Raw genomic sequence first — 16,567 nt, 5'->3', positions numbered from 1 at the left:
AAAGCTTTATTTGTCTCAGTTTGTTGGGTTTTTTTAATAGTATGGTGTGTTTTGAGGACAAGTTTAAGGTGTAATATTGGAGGAAGCTCTACAATGTTACTGTAAGGCCACTCCGTCCTATCTGCAATGTATCGTGATAATTGCAGGAGGTTTCTAAAGACTGGAAAAGTAAATTTCCATGTCAATCCCTAAGAAGAAAGATCTGGCCACATAGAGGCTCGTTTGCCTCACCAAGATCATGGAGCAAATTTGCCTGGATGACAGGTCCTGGATCACTACAGTGAGGATAATAAAAATTGGAACCGGCTAACAGGAGAGGAATGTCCACAAGCGATGATATTTAAAAACTAAGTGTGTATGACCTCAATAGTCTAACCTTTCAGCTGACCCTGCTTTGAGCAGGGAGAGTTGAATCTGTAATTTCTAGGATTGTAATGACTACAGTAAAATAAGCAAGTTGCTGTGTTTGTCCAGTCACAGATGTCTAAACCAACATAGAAAAAACACTATTTAAACTTTTCCAGTTATTTGAGATTTTGACTTTTGACTGTAGACCACAGAGAAGTAGAAAATTAAATGTAAACGTGTCTAAAGGTTTATTAGAAAATCTAAATAAGATTATGGGTATTATTTCATGGTTAGTTTTCTTATTAGGGCATGTTTCCAGATCAGGAAAGATTTATATATACTGTAGAATTGAAATTACAAATGTGAAATTAAGTTTACTACTAAAAGGTGCACATCCAAATATGAACAGCTGTATTAAAAATGGTAGGGGAACTTAAATATACCAATTTAAAACCCCCATGGTTTAAATATTTTAATGAAGGTTCTGTCTGGTTTTACTACTTAGCATTTGGACAATAACTTTGGCTCTGCAGTCTTGTATATTGCATCTTTTTTCTTTTACTTACTGTTATAGGAGTTGGAATATAGACCATCCATCTTCTTTGTTCGTTATAGTTTCTGTGTCCTTATTCACTCAGGGCAAAAAAAACTTTTTAAGGTCCAAATTGCTAAGATGCCCTTGGAGTATTCCTCTGCACCAGGAAGTTAATTTATGAGTTCAGAAATGCACTGGCTGTTTTTTCTTATTTCCTGCTGGGGAACCATAATCCTACTCTGAATTTAGTATCTCACCAGAGAAATCAAGACACAAGCAGGGAATAGATTACCCTTGGTTTGCAGTCTTATGCAGAGTTCAGATGCAAAAATACTTGCTCACCTGGAAATTCTGAATTATTCTCTGTATTTCAATCTAAAATCTAGGATATTTTCATTTTCATGCATTAAATGAAAATTTATTTCTGAGACCAAAATCTCAATGAAGAATAACTATTTTAAGCTCTAATTGTTATCCAAAACCAAGTATAGTTTCATAAATACTGGCTACTTTAATATCAATCTTCTAGAATTTTAGAAATTATAACAAAATCATAATTTTTGTCCCGATAATTATAATTAAAAGTAAAGATGAAAATGTTTAGTTCATTGAAAGGCACAAGTCACAGGAAGAAAGTGTTCAGTATTCTACTGTGTCTGAGAGACTTTGTAAAAGACTTATCAGAGGATCAGGATCTTAAGCTAGAAAAGATGCTGTGTTCAGTGTAGCTATATAGAATCTCATTTCAGAAATTTCCATTCTCTTCACATACGAATAGCACCACAGCAAGGAGAATTGTTAGTCACAGTTACCATCAGTTTGCTAGTTGAGTGCTACTTGAACTTTGGAAATCTGTACAAAGACCTTCAAAGCCCTACCTTTTAAACCCACCTTTTTCAGCCACTTACACTTGTGTTTAAAGCAAAAGGAAAGAATCATAAGGGGCAACAAGAAGCACTGTTCTAAGAAATACACATACCCAAAACATTTACTTTTATAATTTCAATATTTGATGCCTATCTCCTACCTATGTGCAGGTATCTTGCGATCCCCAGCAATCAGGATAACATCACAGAGCTGCTGCTGTTTCAGGTAGCTCTCCATTTTCCTGAAGGTTTGCTCCGCGTGGTGAACAGCCTGGTAGAATTCCTCAGAGCTGCACGAATCCATGTCACAGTGGGGTGGCAAGGGGTGGCTGGCTCCTGACAGTCTGTAAACCACAAGAGAAACTCCATGTTGGTAAGATGTGACCAAGTGTTGACTCTATCACAGCTTCTAGAATCTGATACAGGTAAATCAATACATTCTTTCTCTGTTCTCATCTCTGTAAATACAAGATAGAAAAATCTTACTGCACTCAGAGAGAAAAGGAAAAAATAGTCCTATCTTCCCACTGATTGTGAGAACCTACTCCAGTTCACTTTCTCAAATTCACATTCATTTTACACCCCTTGGGAAAGAAAAATAAAACTCTAATTGCCTTAATTTGTAACGGATTCTGATTTTTTTCACAATGCAAAATTACATACCTACTTTTTATCCAAAATACTTATTAATAAAAACTGAATTTAGCCTGCAAAAATAATGATGTCTATATTAAAATAAATGAATAAATAAATAGGAGAAAAATGCTGGGTTTTGTTTTTTTTCATCACATAGCCATTTATTCCTAGTTTGAAGTTACTCAGCTCAGTGTTGCAGTGGAAAATCAGGCAAAGTGCCAGGAAGCACTAGTCCTTGAGGAAACTAGGAAACTATGGTAGAATTTCTAAACAGTTCTCAACACAGATGATACCCTCTTCTTTTACAAGTATCTAATGAGATGGATTCAAATGAAAGCTTTAAGATTATATATATGACTTGCAGTGCTGAAAATCAAGGATTTCACAGATGAAGCCATTTCAGTTTTTCTTCAACTAGATACATACAAAGGAGTTTACATAATCAATGGAAAAGCAAGAGAAGACATATCTTAGTCCTGCATATGAAATATGAAATGTTATAAATTAATTCAAACCAATCTCATTTTGTATATTCTATTGAAATATAAATATTAAGGAGCACATAAGAAATGTTTTTAATTTACAGTAGTAATACAACAGTTTCCTTACACAATGTTTGAATTCAGTAGGTATTACATTCAAAAAATGATATTGAAAGACATGTAAGAAAATAAGCAGTCTACATTACGGGTGCTGGGAAGAAAATTGAAAAGTGCATAAACATACTAATTCTTAAAAATCAGAATGAAGTGCAGTTATAAAATAAAAATAACAACATAAAAGACCCAAACCAAATTCTTGAGATATGCTAATGATTTGCTTCTGAATTATGTTTTATGAATTATGTCCAAAATTGTTCCACATAGTCTACTATAGTCACTGTACAGGGCTCAGCATGTTTAAGGAGGAAGTGCCGGTCCATCTTTGTGTCACAGGAATCACTGGGCTTCACAGCACTCCTTTAAAGCAGCTGGAGCCCTGCATAATTGAAAGTGACATGCAAATAAATTCTCAGGGAACCAATGCAGCTACTTCTGTATCTCACCACCCCAACACCCACTCTGTGCCATGTACAGGTACTAACTTAACAAAATTAGTTATCATTTAAAATTATGTAACTTCACTTAAACTTCTTTTAAAATAAGTACATTCACTTTTGTAACATTAAGTTGGATAGAGAAAAAATTATCAGTTGGTTTAAATTAATTGATATTGTTATTTTTATGCTACAAAGATAACAACATGTGTCAGCCTTTCTATAGGAAACTGAAGTGGCAAAATGTTATTAAAAATGATTCCTCTACAGAAACAGTTACAAAGTGGTGATTTAGAAAGAAACATTTGCTTAATTTTGTTATAGCTAATCTTGTTATATTGTCAAGTACCTCATGCCAGATATTTCCTCCTGGATAAAACAAACACATTCATTCCATGAGTGACATAATTTGCTTTTATGTTCCTATCTAATCTGGACTCAAACCATGTTGATCACAAATCCAAGTTTATTTTCACATCTTTGATTGATCAACAGATGCCTTCTCATACAACTCTGATGATAGAGCTAAGCTCATTAGAATGGGCAGTGGGCAGGTATTTCAGCTTTTTTCCATTTCACTTTGATTGTAGCCATACACAGATTTCTTTAGTTTTATTGCTGGAGAATTAGAATGTCAAGTAATTTACAAGAAATAAATTAATGCCTAATAAATGAGTTTTATAGGTTCAAACAGACACATTCCTTCTTCTCTTCTGAGAAACTTAGAAGTGACAAAAACAGCAGTTCTGAGAAATAAAAGCAACAGGAATGAGAAGATCTGAATGGTTTCATACTGTTAGTTCAGAAGATAGGTCTAGGTCAGCTTACATTTGAATAGATAGGATACTAGTCCCAAATCTTTCTTGCTATTCAAAAAGCTATTTTCCAGGTCATAAAAAGAGAAGTACCCTGATTGAATTTATGCTGGTCCTGTGAAGTAAGATTAGACTGTAATAAGCTTAGTCTATTTTGTTCTAGTATTGCTAGGAAATGTTTGCCACAAATTTAGCTCTCTTTCCTGCTAGCCATTTATAAGTAACGTTTTCTACACTCTAACTCAGTATATCTGTAACTTAGCAAGTCAGTAAATGACTGCTTAAAAACAAGCCACCAAAATCAAGTGTATTTTAAATATTATCATGAAAAATAGCAAGCAATAAGCTTAGTGGAAGACAATAAGGTAATCTTTTATTTATTTTCTAAGAAAGCACAGATAAAAAGCCTGTTACTTATCCTATTTAGGAGCTATCTCCATTTCATTACAAATGCTCTGTCTACAAAATCAATGCTTTAAATTCAGACAGCAACTTGTTAAAGTAGAAATTAGTTAAAGCAAATATAATTTATTACCAATTACCAGTTTGTAAAGGGCATATATAGGTACTCAGGGCCAATTAGCAATATGAAAATCACATTTTCTCTTTGCATATGTTGCTCTTGTTTAGGTGCAAGCAAATCGAACCACAAATGGAGTGAGAAGCTTTTTAATTGCATTCAGCAGCAACTCCAACACAAATTTGACTGAAAATTCCCTGAGTCTTTCAAAACCCTTTTTAGCATTTGTGTACCTCAAAATCCTGTAATCAGTGAACTGGACAGACTCCAGGTGTACTTTTTCCATAATCTTCCTCAGCTGGCAAGTGCAAAGCCTGAAATCAGTGTGGAAATTTAAAACATTTGGGAGTTGTCCAGACTAAAACATTTTAAATGACTTAGTTAATAGTACAGAAATAAGGAAATCAAAGCATTATCAGGATTACAGCAATGCTGCTGAAGGGTGATACTGCAGAATGAGAATACTAAAAGGCTCACAAAAATTATCAACATTGCAAATAACCAATAATCTTAAACTATTTTTTATGAAATGGCAAACTAGGGAGCATATTGCATAATAAAAAAAAAAGGAAAATATCCACCTTAGCAAATTCGTACACACTATTTTCAGTGCTAAGAACAGCATCCCGCTGTTACTTAAAAGACAAATCATTAAAGAGCCCAAAGCTATGAAGAAAATTCCAGTCTTTGAGCCACCACAGATCTTAAAATAGTGTAAATAAAAATAAAAACCTAGAGAATCTGAAACATCAGACTCCACAATGTTCCTCTTTTATTAGGAAAAAAACCCCACTGATTTGGAGAATAATAGAGAAATGAAAACCTTTAGCTTACATTTAGTATTAAATGTACTACCTTTAGTAATATTTTCAAGGAGTTAAAGAGCACACAGCTTTGGCTACCTTTCTTGTTAAGTAATTAGTAAAACCAGTAGTTAACCACATCCCGAAAAAAGGAATAAAAAATAAGTACTTTGAAATAGAGAATTCATATGACTTGAAACGATACCACATTTCTCTGTGTAAACAGAAGTTTAGATTTAGAAATGTTTCCATTTTGAAAATTATATTCATAGAGGATCAGAAAACAACAGATTCTTATCACTGTGTATAGCAGAAAACTTTACAGAGTACTCAGGTATTTTAAATGCTTAATTTGAATACATTTATTCTTCATTCCACTGAAGGCCCTGGCCCCAAATAAAGAAAGAACTCTTTAACCAGAAAATGTCATATAATTTCATTGTTACTGGAATATTAAATCTTGTTGTATTTAACATGCTTTTTTTAGTTTTCATTAATGCAGGATTGACCACCCAAACTTATCCAAAACCTTTTCAATTTAATTTAGTGTATATTATTGGGTGCATATCCAAAATACATACTGGAGAAACAAAATAGATCTAGCTCTTCAGTGAAAGAAACATTGCTTTGCTATTTATAACTTGCAAAGCCAGAAGTATTCCATATGTAAGAGTGAAAAAAAAAATCTTCACACAATTCATTCTCTAAAAATTACTTATTGAATGCTAAGAAATCAATAGCCTGTGGAATTGCACCATCTAAGATGGACTGTCAGAAGTCATGGCTCTCATTAGTGATCACTTACAAAAAGGCAAGGGGGAGTTTATAAAGACTTTAAACAGTTTTTTACTGCAACAACAAGGCTAAAGTTCTGATTGTGAACAAAAGGTATGCTTTTCATTCTGCTACCAGTAATCCTATGTGCAACTACAGGCTCTGCCCAGAGTTTCAGCAGGTAAAAGTGCCAAATAAAAAAATAATCAGAATATCAAATAGGACTTTTTAATTTTACCAGATTCACTCAGAGATGTATGGCTGCTAAATCAGAGATCCCTTTTATATGTAAAATTTAAATAAATAAATAAACAATCCAGTGCATATTATAAACTCATTCTATAGATAGATCTGTGTAATGTATACTTTACAATGGTGTCTCCTCCTAAAGGCAATTCGTCAATCAAGATACTTGTAACTCTTTCTTTGAATGCCATAAGGCAAAATACAGTCATAGGACATCTGTGTGCCCAGCAAAAATACCGCTGAATTCTCTACTGTTCTGTATTTCTGTACATCTTAAGAGCATTACCAGTCACAAGAAACAAAATACTAGCTATCAGCCTATTGTGTGATCTCGGACACATTGTTTGAGGAGCTCTTTGGAAACAGAGAAAGGACAATGAGAAGGGACTACTGTACCACAGCAAACTGCTTCTATAGAGAAGAAATAGTTCCCTTGCTTAGGAGCTGTATTGGGTTTGTGTGGCCAGGTTTTTCTAGTAGGGGTGGAGGTGGGATACAGGGGTGGCTTCTGTGAGGAGCTGCTAGAATTTCCTCCATGTCCAGCAAAGCCAGTTCCAGGCAGCTTTAAGATGGACATGCAGCTGACCAAGGATGGGCAAATAAGAAACAGCAGTGACACCACCAGTCAGTGGAGAAGGAGGGGGAGAAGGTGCTCCAGGCACTGGTGCTGAGATTCCCCTGCACTCCCTGGTACAGCCCATGGCAAGGCAGCTGTGCCCCTGCAGCCCATGGAGGATCACAGAGATGCAGAGCTCCACTCCACCAGAGCAGGTGGATGCCTGAGAGGAGGCTGTGACCTTGTGGGAGCCCCGTGCTGCACTAGGACACTGGCAGGGACCCGCAGGCCTGTGGATAGATGAGCCCAGGCTGGAGCAGACTTTCTTTCATAGGACTCTGGGGGACCCACACTGGAGCAGCCTATGCCTGAAGGACTGCAGCCTGTGGAAGAGTGACCTGCTTGCAGCAGTTCATGAAGAACTACTGCCCATGGGATGGACTTCTGTTGGAGAATTTCATGCAGAACTCTCTCCCGGGAAAGGGAGAATGAGTTCAAAACGCTCTCAGATTTTTTTTCTTATCTATGATCCTTCACCGGGTAATTACCTAACCTAAGCTACAAGCATAGACCTCTATATTGCCAGTGGTAACAAACCAACACATAAAAATTCCATAGACTCCTGAAATACCAGGGTTTTTTAGATTTCAGTTCTTGTTAAAATGTCTTATTTTTCCCTTTTTTGTTGTAAAAAAAAAAAAAAGTAAAACTATATTAAGTTAATTAATGAACAATTACTAAATAATCTCATTATTCTGAAAGCAATTACTTACAGAATTCAGTAACACTGGTGACTAATGCTTTAGTTTCCCTCAGTCTTCCCCCATTTTTTCCAGAATTTATTACTTTTATTGATGAAACAAGTTTGTTCCATGTCCTATGCCCTAGGAACCACTTAAACTGTTAGGATGTTTGGTTCATTCTTTAAGTATTCAATTGATCTTTTATCTCTTTGTCCTTTCTCACCTTATATCCTCTACAGTCTTCTAAATAACTGCTTCAAGCTTCCTATTTCCTCTCCTCTTTCTCCACAGTCCAGTGCCCAATGTTAAAAATAGCGTAAGCTTCTGCTCACCTCTACTAGTACTCCTACCAATACTGTGCTCTACTTTCTGCCAGTATTACTTTCAGCATCTCTCTCCACTACTTACAGCTCCCAGTAGATTCCATGGATGAACAAGTAAATGGGCTCAGCAGCCCAGCACAGCTTAGACTGATATTCAAAAAATGGAACTTCCAAATAAAGATTGAGAGTGAGCATCAACAACTATCAACAGAATGACTTCAAACTTAAAAAAAAAAATTAAAATATAACAATATAATACCTGCAGAAAAATTAAGTATACGTGAAGTTTAAAGTTTGTTGGCTCAGTGGTTTTTAATTTAAATCAAAGGTTGGGCAGTTGGGATGGTGGGTTTTTTTTCCTCAATAGACAGAAAAATGACACATTTTAATGCTTTTATTTGACAAGGTTAAAAAAGTTTCACTTTGATATTGTTTTACATTAGAACTATAAACTGTCTTCAAAGACATACTAAAATACTTATCTCATAAGGATAGTTTTTATCAATTTTATTCACTTATGAATTTTTTATGAAGATGTAATACATAAAAATATTCTGATACTGAAGTTTCCAACTGAAAATTTACAGGTCTGTGCTACTAATGGGGATGTTTACTTTCCAACTTATGCATTCTGAGAGGGAATAAGAAACATAGCCCAGAAATAAATTGTGCCATTACTAAGAAAATATCCATTTTCTATAACCTTTCTAGTCAAAAATGTTGGTAGCAACTGTTTTGCACAAGTTATGCAAAATTCCCCAAAGCATGCTTTTAGTATGCTTTGTACTAAGTAAAGTAAAGAGCAAGTCTTTGGAACTGACTTCATTTAGTTTCATGTATGATAATTGATTCAATTTGGTCTTTTAAGACAAGTTTTGTATTTTGGAGCAGGTTTTTGTTTACTTTGTTTATGTGTGTGTTTTTGCTTTATTTCAGAATTTCAGATCTCATTTTAACAGCTTTTGAGACACCTAATGTATGACTCCAGAGATCACTCAAAAATCACCATCACAGGCAAAACACAGCTTGGTGAAATTAATTTAATTTACTAACAATCAGAAGAGGAGGATAATGAGAAATAAAACACATGTCTTAAAACACCTTCCCCAAAAACTCCCTTCTTCTAAGCTCAGCTTTACTCAGAATTTCTCTCTCTTGTCCTCCTCAGAAGCACAGGGAGATGGGGAATGGGGGTTTGCCAATCCTTCCTCTTCAGGGTGAGGACTCCTTACACTCTTGCCCTGCTCCAGTGTGGGTCCCTTCCACAGGGTGCAGACCTTCAAGAACTTTCAGCATGGGACTCCTAGGTCACAAGTCCTACCAGGAAACCTGCTCCAGTGCCGGTCTCTCCCTCAATGGGTGCACAGGTCCTACCAGGAGCCTGCTCCAGTGCCAGCTTCCCACAGAGTCTTTCAGACATTCACCTGCTCCAGCCTGAGGTCCTCCATGGGCAGCAGGAGGATCACTGCTGCATCATGAACATCCATGGGCTGCAGGGGTACAGCTGCCTCTGCACCCCGGGCTGCAGGGGAATCTCAGCTCCAGAGCCTGGAGCACCTCCTCCCACACCTGCACTGACCTTGGTATCTGCAGGGCTGTTTCTCTCACATGTTCTCACTTTTAATTTTTCCCTGAAAATCCAAAATCTCTAAATCATGACTAAAAAATGATAAATATAAATAAAAATTAAGCTAGTTTTTTTTTCCTGACTGATAACTGAGTTGCCTCATAGCATCTAAGACACTGAACATTTTGTTCTGTTTTCTCGTATTCTGCACAGTATCCACTGATCAAAGGAATATTTTTTTTAATACTTTTTCAAATCTACTCATTGCTTCTTACAGTGTTTTTGAAATGTAACTAAGATCTCATAGTGTTTCTCTCACCATGTAAAAACGCAACAATTTACTGTAGTGTAGCACAGCAGAAAATTCACACCTAAAATCATTCTCATCCTTTCTGAAACTCATTTCAACAAAAATATGATCATTTTATAAACCCTGTTTCGATTTCCAAGAACTTCCTAAAATCCAGAGAAAACTGTTGAAGGAAAGCTGATTGTTTTAAGGTTCATCATACTGGTCATTCCAGGCACTTCACAGCTATAGTAATAATGGTACCACTACAAACCTCTGTTACAAGTTAGCACCCATCAGACTTCCTTGACAAATTAGACTTTCTGCCCCCCACCCCCATATCTTCAACCTATGCTGCCTCTTAAATAGTCTTGCCATGCAATAGAAAAAGGTGCTGGTTGGACTGCTCTCTCCCACACACAGCTAATGCTGCATCCACTGCTTTTTCAGCTTTGCATGCCCCAATAAAGGAAGCAGTTTGTTCCAGCTGTTCCTGCAAAACCGATGATTAATTGAGTTCTCCTAGCTACACACAGTCATATTATAATGACTTGGACACATACTGATATATTTTACATATTCACAGACAGAACTTTTTATTATACCGGATCTTGCTGTATGAATTTATTAAACAAAGAGTCTACAAGTATAAAAGCCCTGCAAACATATACTAGGTGCATATAAACCTACACTATTGAAAAGTTACAGGTCTGTACTATTAATGGGGACATTTACTTTCCAATTTATGTATTCTGAGAGGGAAAATGAAAGATAGCCCAGGCAGAAATGATGCCATTACTGAGAAAATATCAATTTTATATAAACCTTCCAGTTGAAAAAGTTTTTAGAAACTGTTTTGCTCATGCTATGCAAAATTCCCCAAAGCGTGTTTTTAGTAAAATGCAAATTTAGTAAAAAGCAAGTTGCTTCCTGAAAGGAGACAACCCATTCTTCCTGAAAACACAATAGAAAAAAAAAGTCACAGGAAACCTCAATTTTTAAATACACACACTGTTGGAGGTCAACCAAGAAGCACAACCACCTCTTCTTAAGCTAACAGTAATATTTCTCTATTTGTAGTTCAAAATTCAAGCAAGCCTGCTTCAGTAGAGTACGACCCAGCTGCTCTGCTTTCCTTCCCTTTTTCCTATTACTATCATAGCAGTAGATAAAATTCCTGCTTAAAGGAATTGCTTTAGTGCAGGAATAAGCTTCTCTTAGAAGTAAGGTTCCTTCTTTAGATAGGCATTCTTCCTCCATTCTTCCCCAGTCCCATCAAAATCATTGCCCTCATTCACCATGTTCAGTTAATGAAGATTTTGACTCTCAGTTGGAATAATAAACAAAACTGTGCCACTGCAAAAATGAAATCCCTTATATTTGTGAAAACATTTGCTTCTCATTAAAACAAAACAAAACAAAAATAAAACACCCAAAAGTCGATTTATTGTCTTCCAAGCCACTTATGCTCTTACGGCAAATAAATACATAAAACAGGAAAGTGTCCTGCATTCATCACAGGCATCAAGTAGTCATAATTCATTCACTGTCCACTCACATTTTAATTACCCAGTTGGTAATACAATAGGGATATACCAGATCTATTAGGAAGACAGACTGACACCATGAAACTTTTTTAACACTCTGGTTAAATATTTTCTAGGATTTTATGATTCCCCATTTCTACCAAACGAAAGTTGAATGAAAAGGATTATTAGGACTCAGAAATTGAAAACTTATTTTAACCTAACCTCAACTTCCCTACAGAAGTGGAAGTCCTCCCAGCGGGAGTTATCATCTGGGAAGTCTGAGACGAAGGGTAAAGACTTGTACAGGAGGCTAATATTACTGGCCTGAGCAGTTAAATGCAAGAGGTTGGAGACGTATTTCCCTTTCTTCTTGCAGAAGTAAAGTGCTCACCATGGCTATTCATTCCTCTGCCTGACAAGCAGAAGACGAAAACCAAGCAGTAGATGCCATAGTGAAAATGAGACAAATTGCTTCTTTCTTAATAGAAAGAAATTAATGGAAATGTATTGGGTACCACTGAGCACTATCAGCTGAGCAGTGCTGGCAAAAACACAGGCTTCACGTTCTCACAAAGCACAGATTTTCAGTTTCCTAGATGCCCTGTTCTTAATTAATCTTATTCCAGATGACAAGCTGCACTGAGCCTTTGTGGTTTGCTTAAGTGGTCAAACATAGCAAAACAAAGTAGTTCTCCTATATAATTTAAATATCATCACCCAGCATATACTTTATGCATATACTTCCAAAGAGAATAAATTTTTACAAACATACACACTAAAAATTGGACGTTCAGAAACTGACGAAGCCAGCACAACACACAGGAGAGTTTTCTAATATACCATGGAGGAAAACTGCCATATCTTTCAGGCAGCTCTGGCTATAATTCCATTAGCAGCTGCTATCAGTAGAGTGTAATTCTCCAAGAACTGCCACTTTAAAACTTCATAAAATCAGCGGCCAGTGCCGCTGACATAGAAGCTCTCTTTTATCCCATGTTACTCAGAATAATGCAACTTCAGATTATAAAAGAGCAGTGCTGGATTTACTAGCGAGACACCTAAGATAGAGCTGCTTTTGCTCCCCTGCAACAGTGCCCTATTTTCTGAATGGATGGCCTGCGTTATGCCTAAGAGAGACACTTGTGTCATGTGTTAACGATCTTGTCATGATGAATGGCCATATCTATATGGATAAACTAAGTAAATTAGCTGACACAGTCATTCAGTGAGTGCACAAATACATACTAGGATGCAGATCTCTTTTTTATTAAGGGACATTTTCTTCCAGCATTTAATTTGTGACATAGGGAGTTTATATAAACAGAAGTTATATATGTGAGTGATGGAAATGGCATTCAGAAAAGGATAGGCAAGTATTTCATGAATATTGAGCTTAGTATACATTTCAATAAAGTTTCATTGTGCTACTATATTATGTGCTGATATTCCACAGCATAGGTAGCATGTCAGAGCTTAAAGCACATTATGACTGCGATGGTAATCATGTCAAAGACCACTGGAAGCTGAATCTTTAAAAATCTCAGATTAAAATGCTAGTTCAGTTAAGTGCTGCACTTGGTGAGGTGGGAGATCACAACACACATGTGTGCACAAGCTGCCCTTCAGTAAACTGTATGAATGATTCAGCCCGTGTCCTGCTGCAAGATAAGCTTTTATGGAGCTTGCACAGCATTCAGCAGAAAGCAGCACACAATCTCTTTTTGCTATTTGTTACAGATCTATCAAGTGTCATGTACCTTTTGGACTCTCACAAATTTCACAGCACCTGTAAATCAGCGAGAAATATATGTCTGGAATACAGAAATAAAGTGTAGGTGATTTTGCCCTGCTGTTTTGAAGCGTCAGTACATTTTTTTGCTAATCCTGAAAACAGCAATTAAAATTGACAATTTGGTGAATCCTGTCTAAGACAAATTTGATGGTTTCAGTTTCTACACTGCAGGATCACTACAACACAGAGAATTTAACTTGCAAGCAATTAAAGTCTACATATTTCATAACAGCTACCACTCATTAACCCAGCACAAACCCAAGCTGTGTTCTTCATCCTAAGATCAATATGAAAAAGGTCTAATGAATTTTTCATATGCATGCATGGTAGCACAAACACCTAGCCGTTAACGTTGCTTTTGTCTACCACAGTATTTGTAAAATTTCTATCTAGAGAGGCTGAAATCAGGCACTAAGAGTGGTATGCTAGACTGAATCAAGTGAAAAGGTAAGTACAGACACATCCACATTAAATACTGCCCTTAATTTGCAAACTTGTAGGTATGAAACCTCCAGTCAAAACCTCGATATTATGAACAGCTACAGAGAGCTACAGAGCAGCCTGTGGCATAATTAATGCTTACCTCACAGAACTGAAAAAAAAAATACAAACAATTTTTTTTTCCACATTACTGATTGAGATTTGGTCTTTTTCATCCAAAGTGTGACACAAATATAAAAATAAGACCTAGATTTTTTTTCCCATTAAAGCAAAGGTATTTCCTTGCACCCCTCTGCCTTTTGCTTAATTTTTCTTGAAAGATGAAGTAGCTGAAATACTTCTACTCACTCCTTCACAGATCAGTCTGTAAAATCCAAAGTAAGACCTTTCCCTGGAGAAGGAATCAAGAGCAAAGCATTAGTGCTCTGACCACAGAATTAACTGCAAATAGCACAAAGAAGCCAGACCTTTGTGATCAGGCATTTTGCACATTTTTTCTCACATCTTTAGAGAGATACAGATGTGAGAGAGTCGTGCCTGCTAGTCTGAGACAGGTGGAGGTGCTTCCAGAGAAACAAACATGAAAAAAAAAGCAAGATATAAAGAAAGGTATATCTTTTTTTCTCACCTGCCCTAAATTAGCTAGTTTATGAGGACTCTAAGTGTGATGGCTTTTATGGATCTCCATTTTGTGGTACTCAGCTTTTTGCATTAAGCATTCAAGGAACCTGAGAATCTTTTTTTATCATGGGTACTCATTCTTATGCATTTCAGTACTTAACATTGCAGCAACAGTCTCCTTTGGAAGCTGAGATCCAGTGACAAAAAGAATGTCTAGATTTCCGAACAACTAAATTTCTACCTACATTCTATATAATGCAACACTGGTGTATGTGAAGAGGAGTGTCCAAGAGTATTTTGTAACAACACTTATGTTTCCCATTTTTTAGGACTTAGGCTATTCCATCACAGCAATTGTTTTGAGGCCATTCTCTTCCTTTTTATTTCCCACTTTATATTTAGATAGAGAACAAGAGAAACAAACTGCAGGTCATTCACACAGAGATAAAACCTATTCACACTTTTGCATTTATTTCTTTGATGACTGGACATAAAAGAAATTGGACAAATTCTCTTACAGTCTCAGGACAGTTTTAAAGCATGGTAGCAACGATTATTTGGCTATATTTTACCTTTAATCCATATGGAATATTCATGAACTTGTCAAATGTTTTAAAAATACCCACTTCTATTACAAAATACATAATCACTTAACTTCTCAGGTCTACAGAATAGTAAGCATTCACTTCCAACTAGCTTCAGTGAACCCCACACCATTTCAAAATTAAGAACTACTGAATAGAATAAGATTTATTTTAATCAGACTCATTATAAACCAGGCTAATTTATACTGTCACTGTTCGCATCTCAAAAAATGCCTGCCTAGTCAAGTCTCAAGACTACTTGAATTTTTTCTTGCACATACTTGCTCTTGCTTTCTGAATATGTGCTTTCAATAGTCAAGATAATTTCAGTGCATATGAACTAATTTGCAGAGCCTTCCATTCCTTATCTGAATCAACCTCTGTCTACATAGAGTAGTGTAGCTGTGAATTATAGTACTATTCAAATAGTAGTAAAGACCTGTGACTGATACTTTCTTTATATTCATTTCTTTAACTTTGGAATAAAAATAAAATTCTAGTTCAAGTATACTTGAAAAGACAAAAAATTAAAGTTCATATAATTCATTAAGGAAATAATTTAAAATGTTACATCTTTAAGAACCCCTGCAACTATTACAAAGCTATCAAACTATTATAAAAATATCAAGCTATGATTGTCAAAGTCAAATTCAGAATAATTTCTCAAATTTCTTAGATCACTCATGAATAAACTAAATGGTTTTATTAGGGGTTATTAATTTAACATGATTAACATGATATACATCTGACCCAGTATCTCTGGAAACACACTTAAAAATGACCACTGATTGTAGAATAAAACCCTACTTAGTTCTATAGTTATACAACTTAATTAAAGAAAAATATCTGAAATTGTGCAATAATATCCTAGAATTATAACCCATGAATTGTCTCTTCATCACAATACTAGGTATTAAAATACATTGCATTAATAATACTGTATTATAACAATGTTATGTTATAAATGTTAAAATTTTATAAAATATAGCAGTGCATTTGAATATTGTAACTTATTAATCTTTCTTGAGCAATCTAATATTCACTAGAAATGGGAAGATTAACGTAAAGCAGAGAACAGAAACATACTTCTAATCAACCCACTTTAAAAATATCTGTAACACTGATTGTCTGCACCCAAGATTAGAAATAAAGATTTTCACTGATTGTAATTCTTTGGATGAAATGCAAATATAATAGAACACATCTGAGTGCCTGAATAAATAAATTAATTAATAAATAAAGTCAACTTTATTGGCAAATAATGTCCATTTTAAAGGCAACTTTAATTATTTTTTAAACTAGAAAGTATCTAGACACTACCTGAATTGAGTAATAAATGGAATTTTAAAGCTTGTCTAGATGAAAATAGCCCTACTTCGACAAATTAAGTTCTAAGAATATATTTAGTGCTGTTCCTTCACATGATTCAGAAGGTATAGAAAGCACTGCCTACTCCAAAGAGCATGTTTCTTATGTCTTAGACTTAAGAAAGCTACTACCAATATTCCTCTGGGATTAAACAGACAAAGATCATGAAGAATGT

The 16,567-nt window shown here is 35.5% G+C and overlaps 1 protein-coding gene across 1 annotated transcript in view; it reads right to left on the bottom strand.

Moving 5' to 3' along the window:
* KLHL1 (kelch like family member 1) overlaps positions 1–16,567 on the bottom strand; it is a 180,368-nt gene that overhangs the window by 124,757 nt on the left and 39,044 nt on the right. Inside the window, exon 2 of the mRNA XM_058829544.1 lies at positions 1,911–2,093. Coding sequence (XP_058685527.1) covers positions 1,911–2,093 — 183 coding nt within the window. The remainder of the gene's footprint in view (positions 1–1,910; positions 2,094–16,567) is intronic.

Source organism: Poecile atricapillus, chromosome 1 (genome assembly GCF_030490865.1).
Source record: "Poecile atricapillus isolate bPoeAtr1 chromosome 1, bPoeAtr1.hap1, whole genome shotgun sequence".
Classification (NCBI taxonomy): domain Eukaryota; kingdom Metazoa; phylum Chordata; class Aves; order Passeriformes; family Paridae; genus Poecile; species Poecile atricapillus.
Note: the sequence above shows the minus strand (reverse complement) of the source record. Positions and strands in the feature narration are given on the sequence as shown.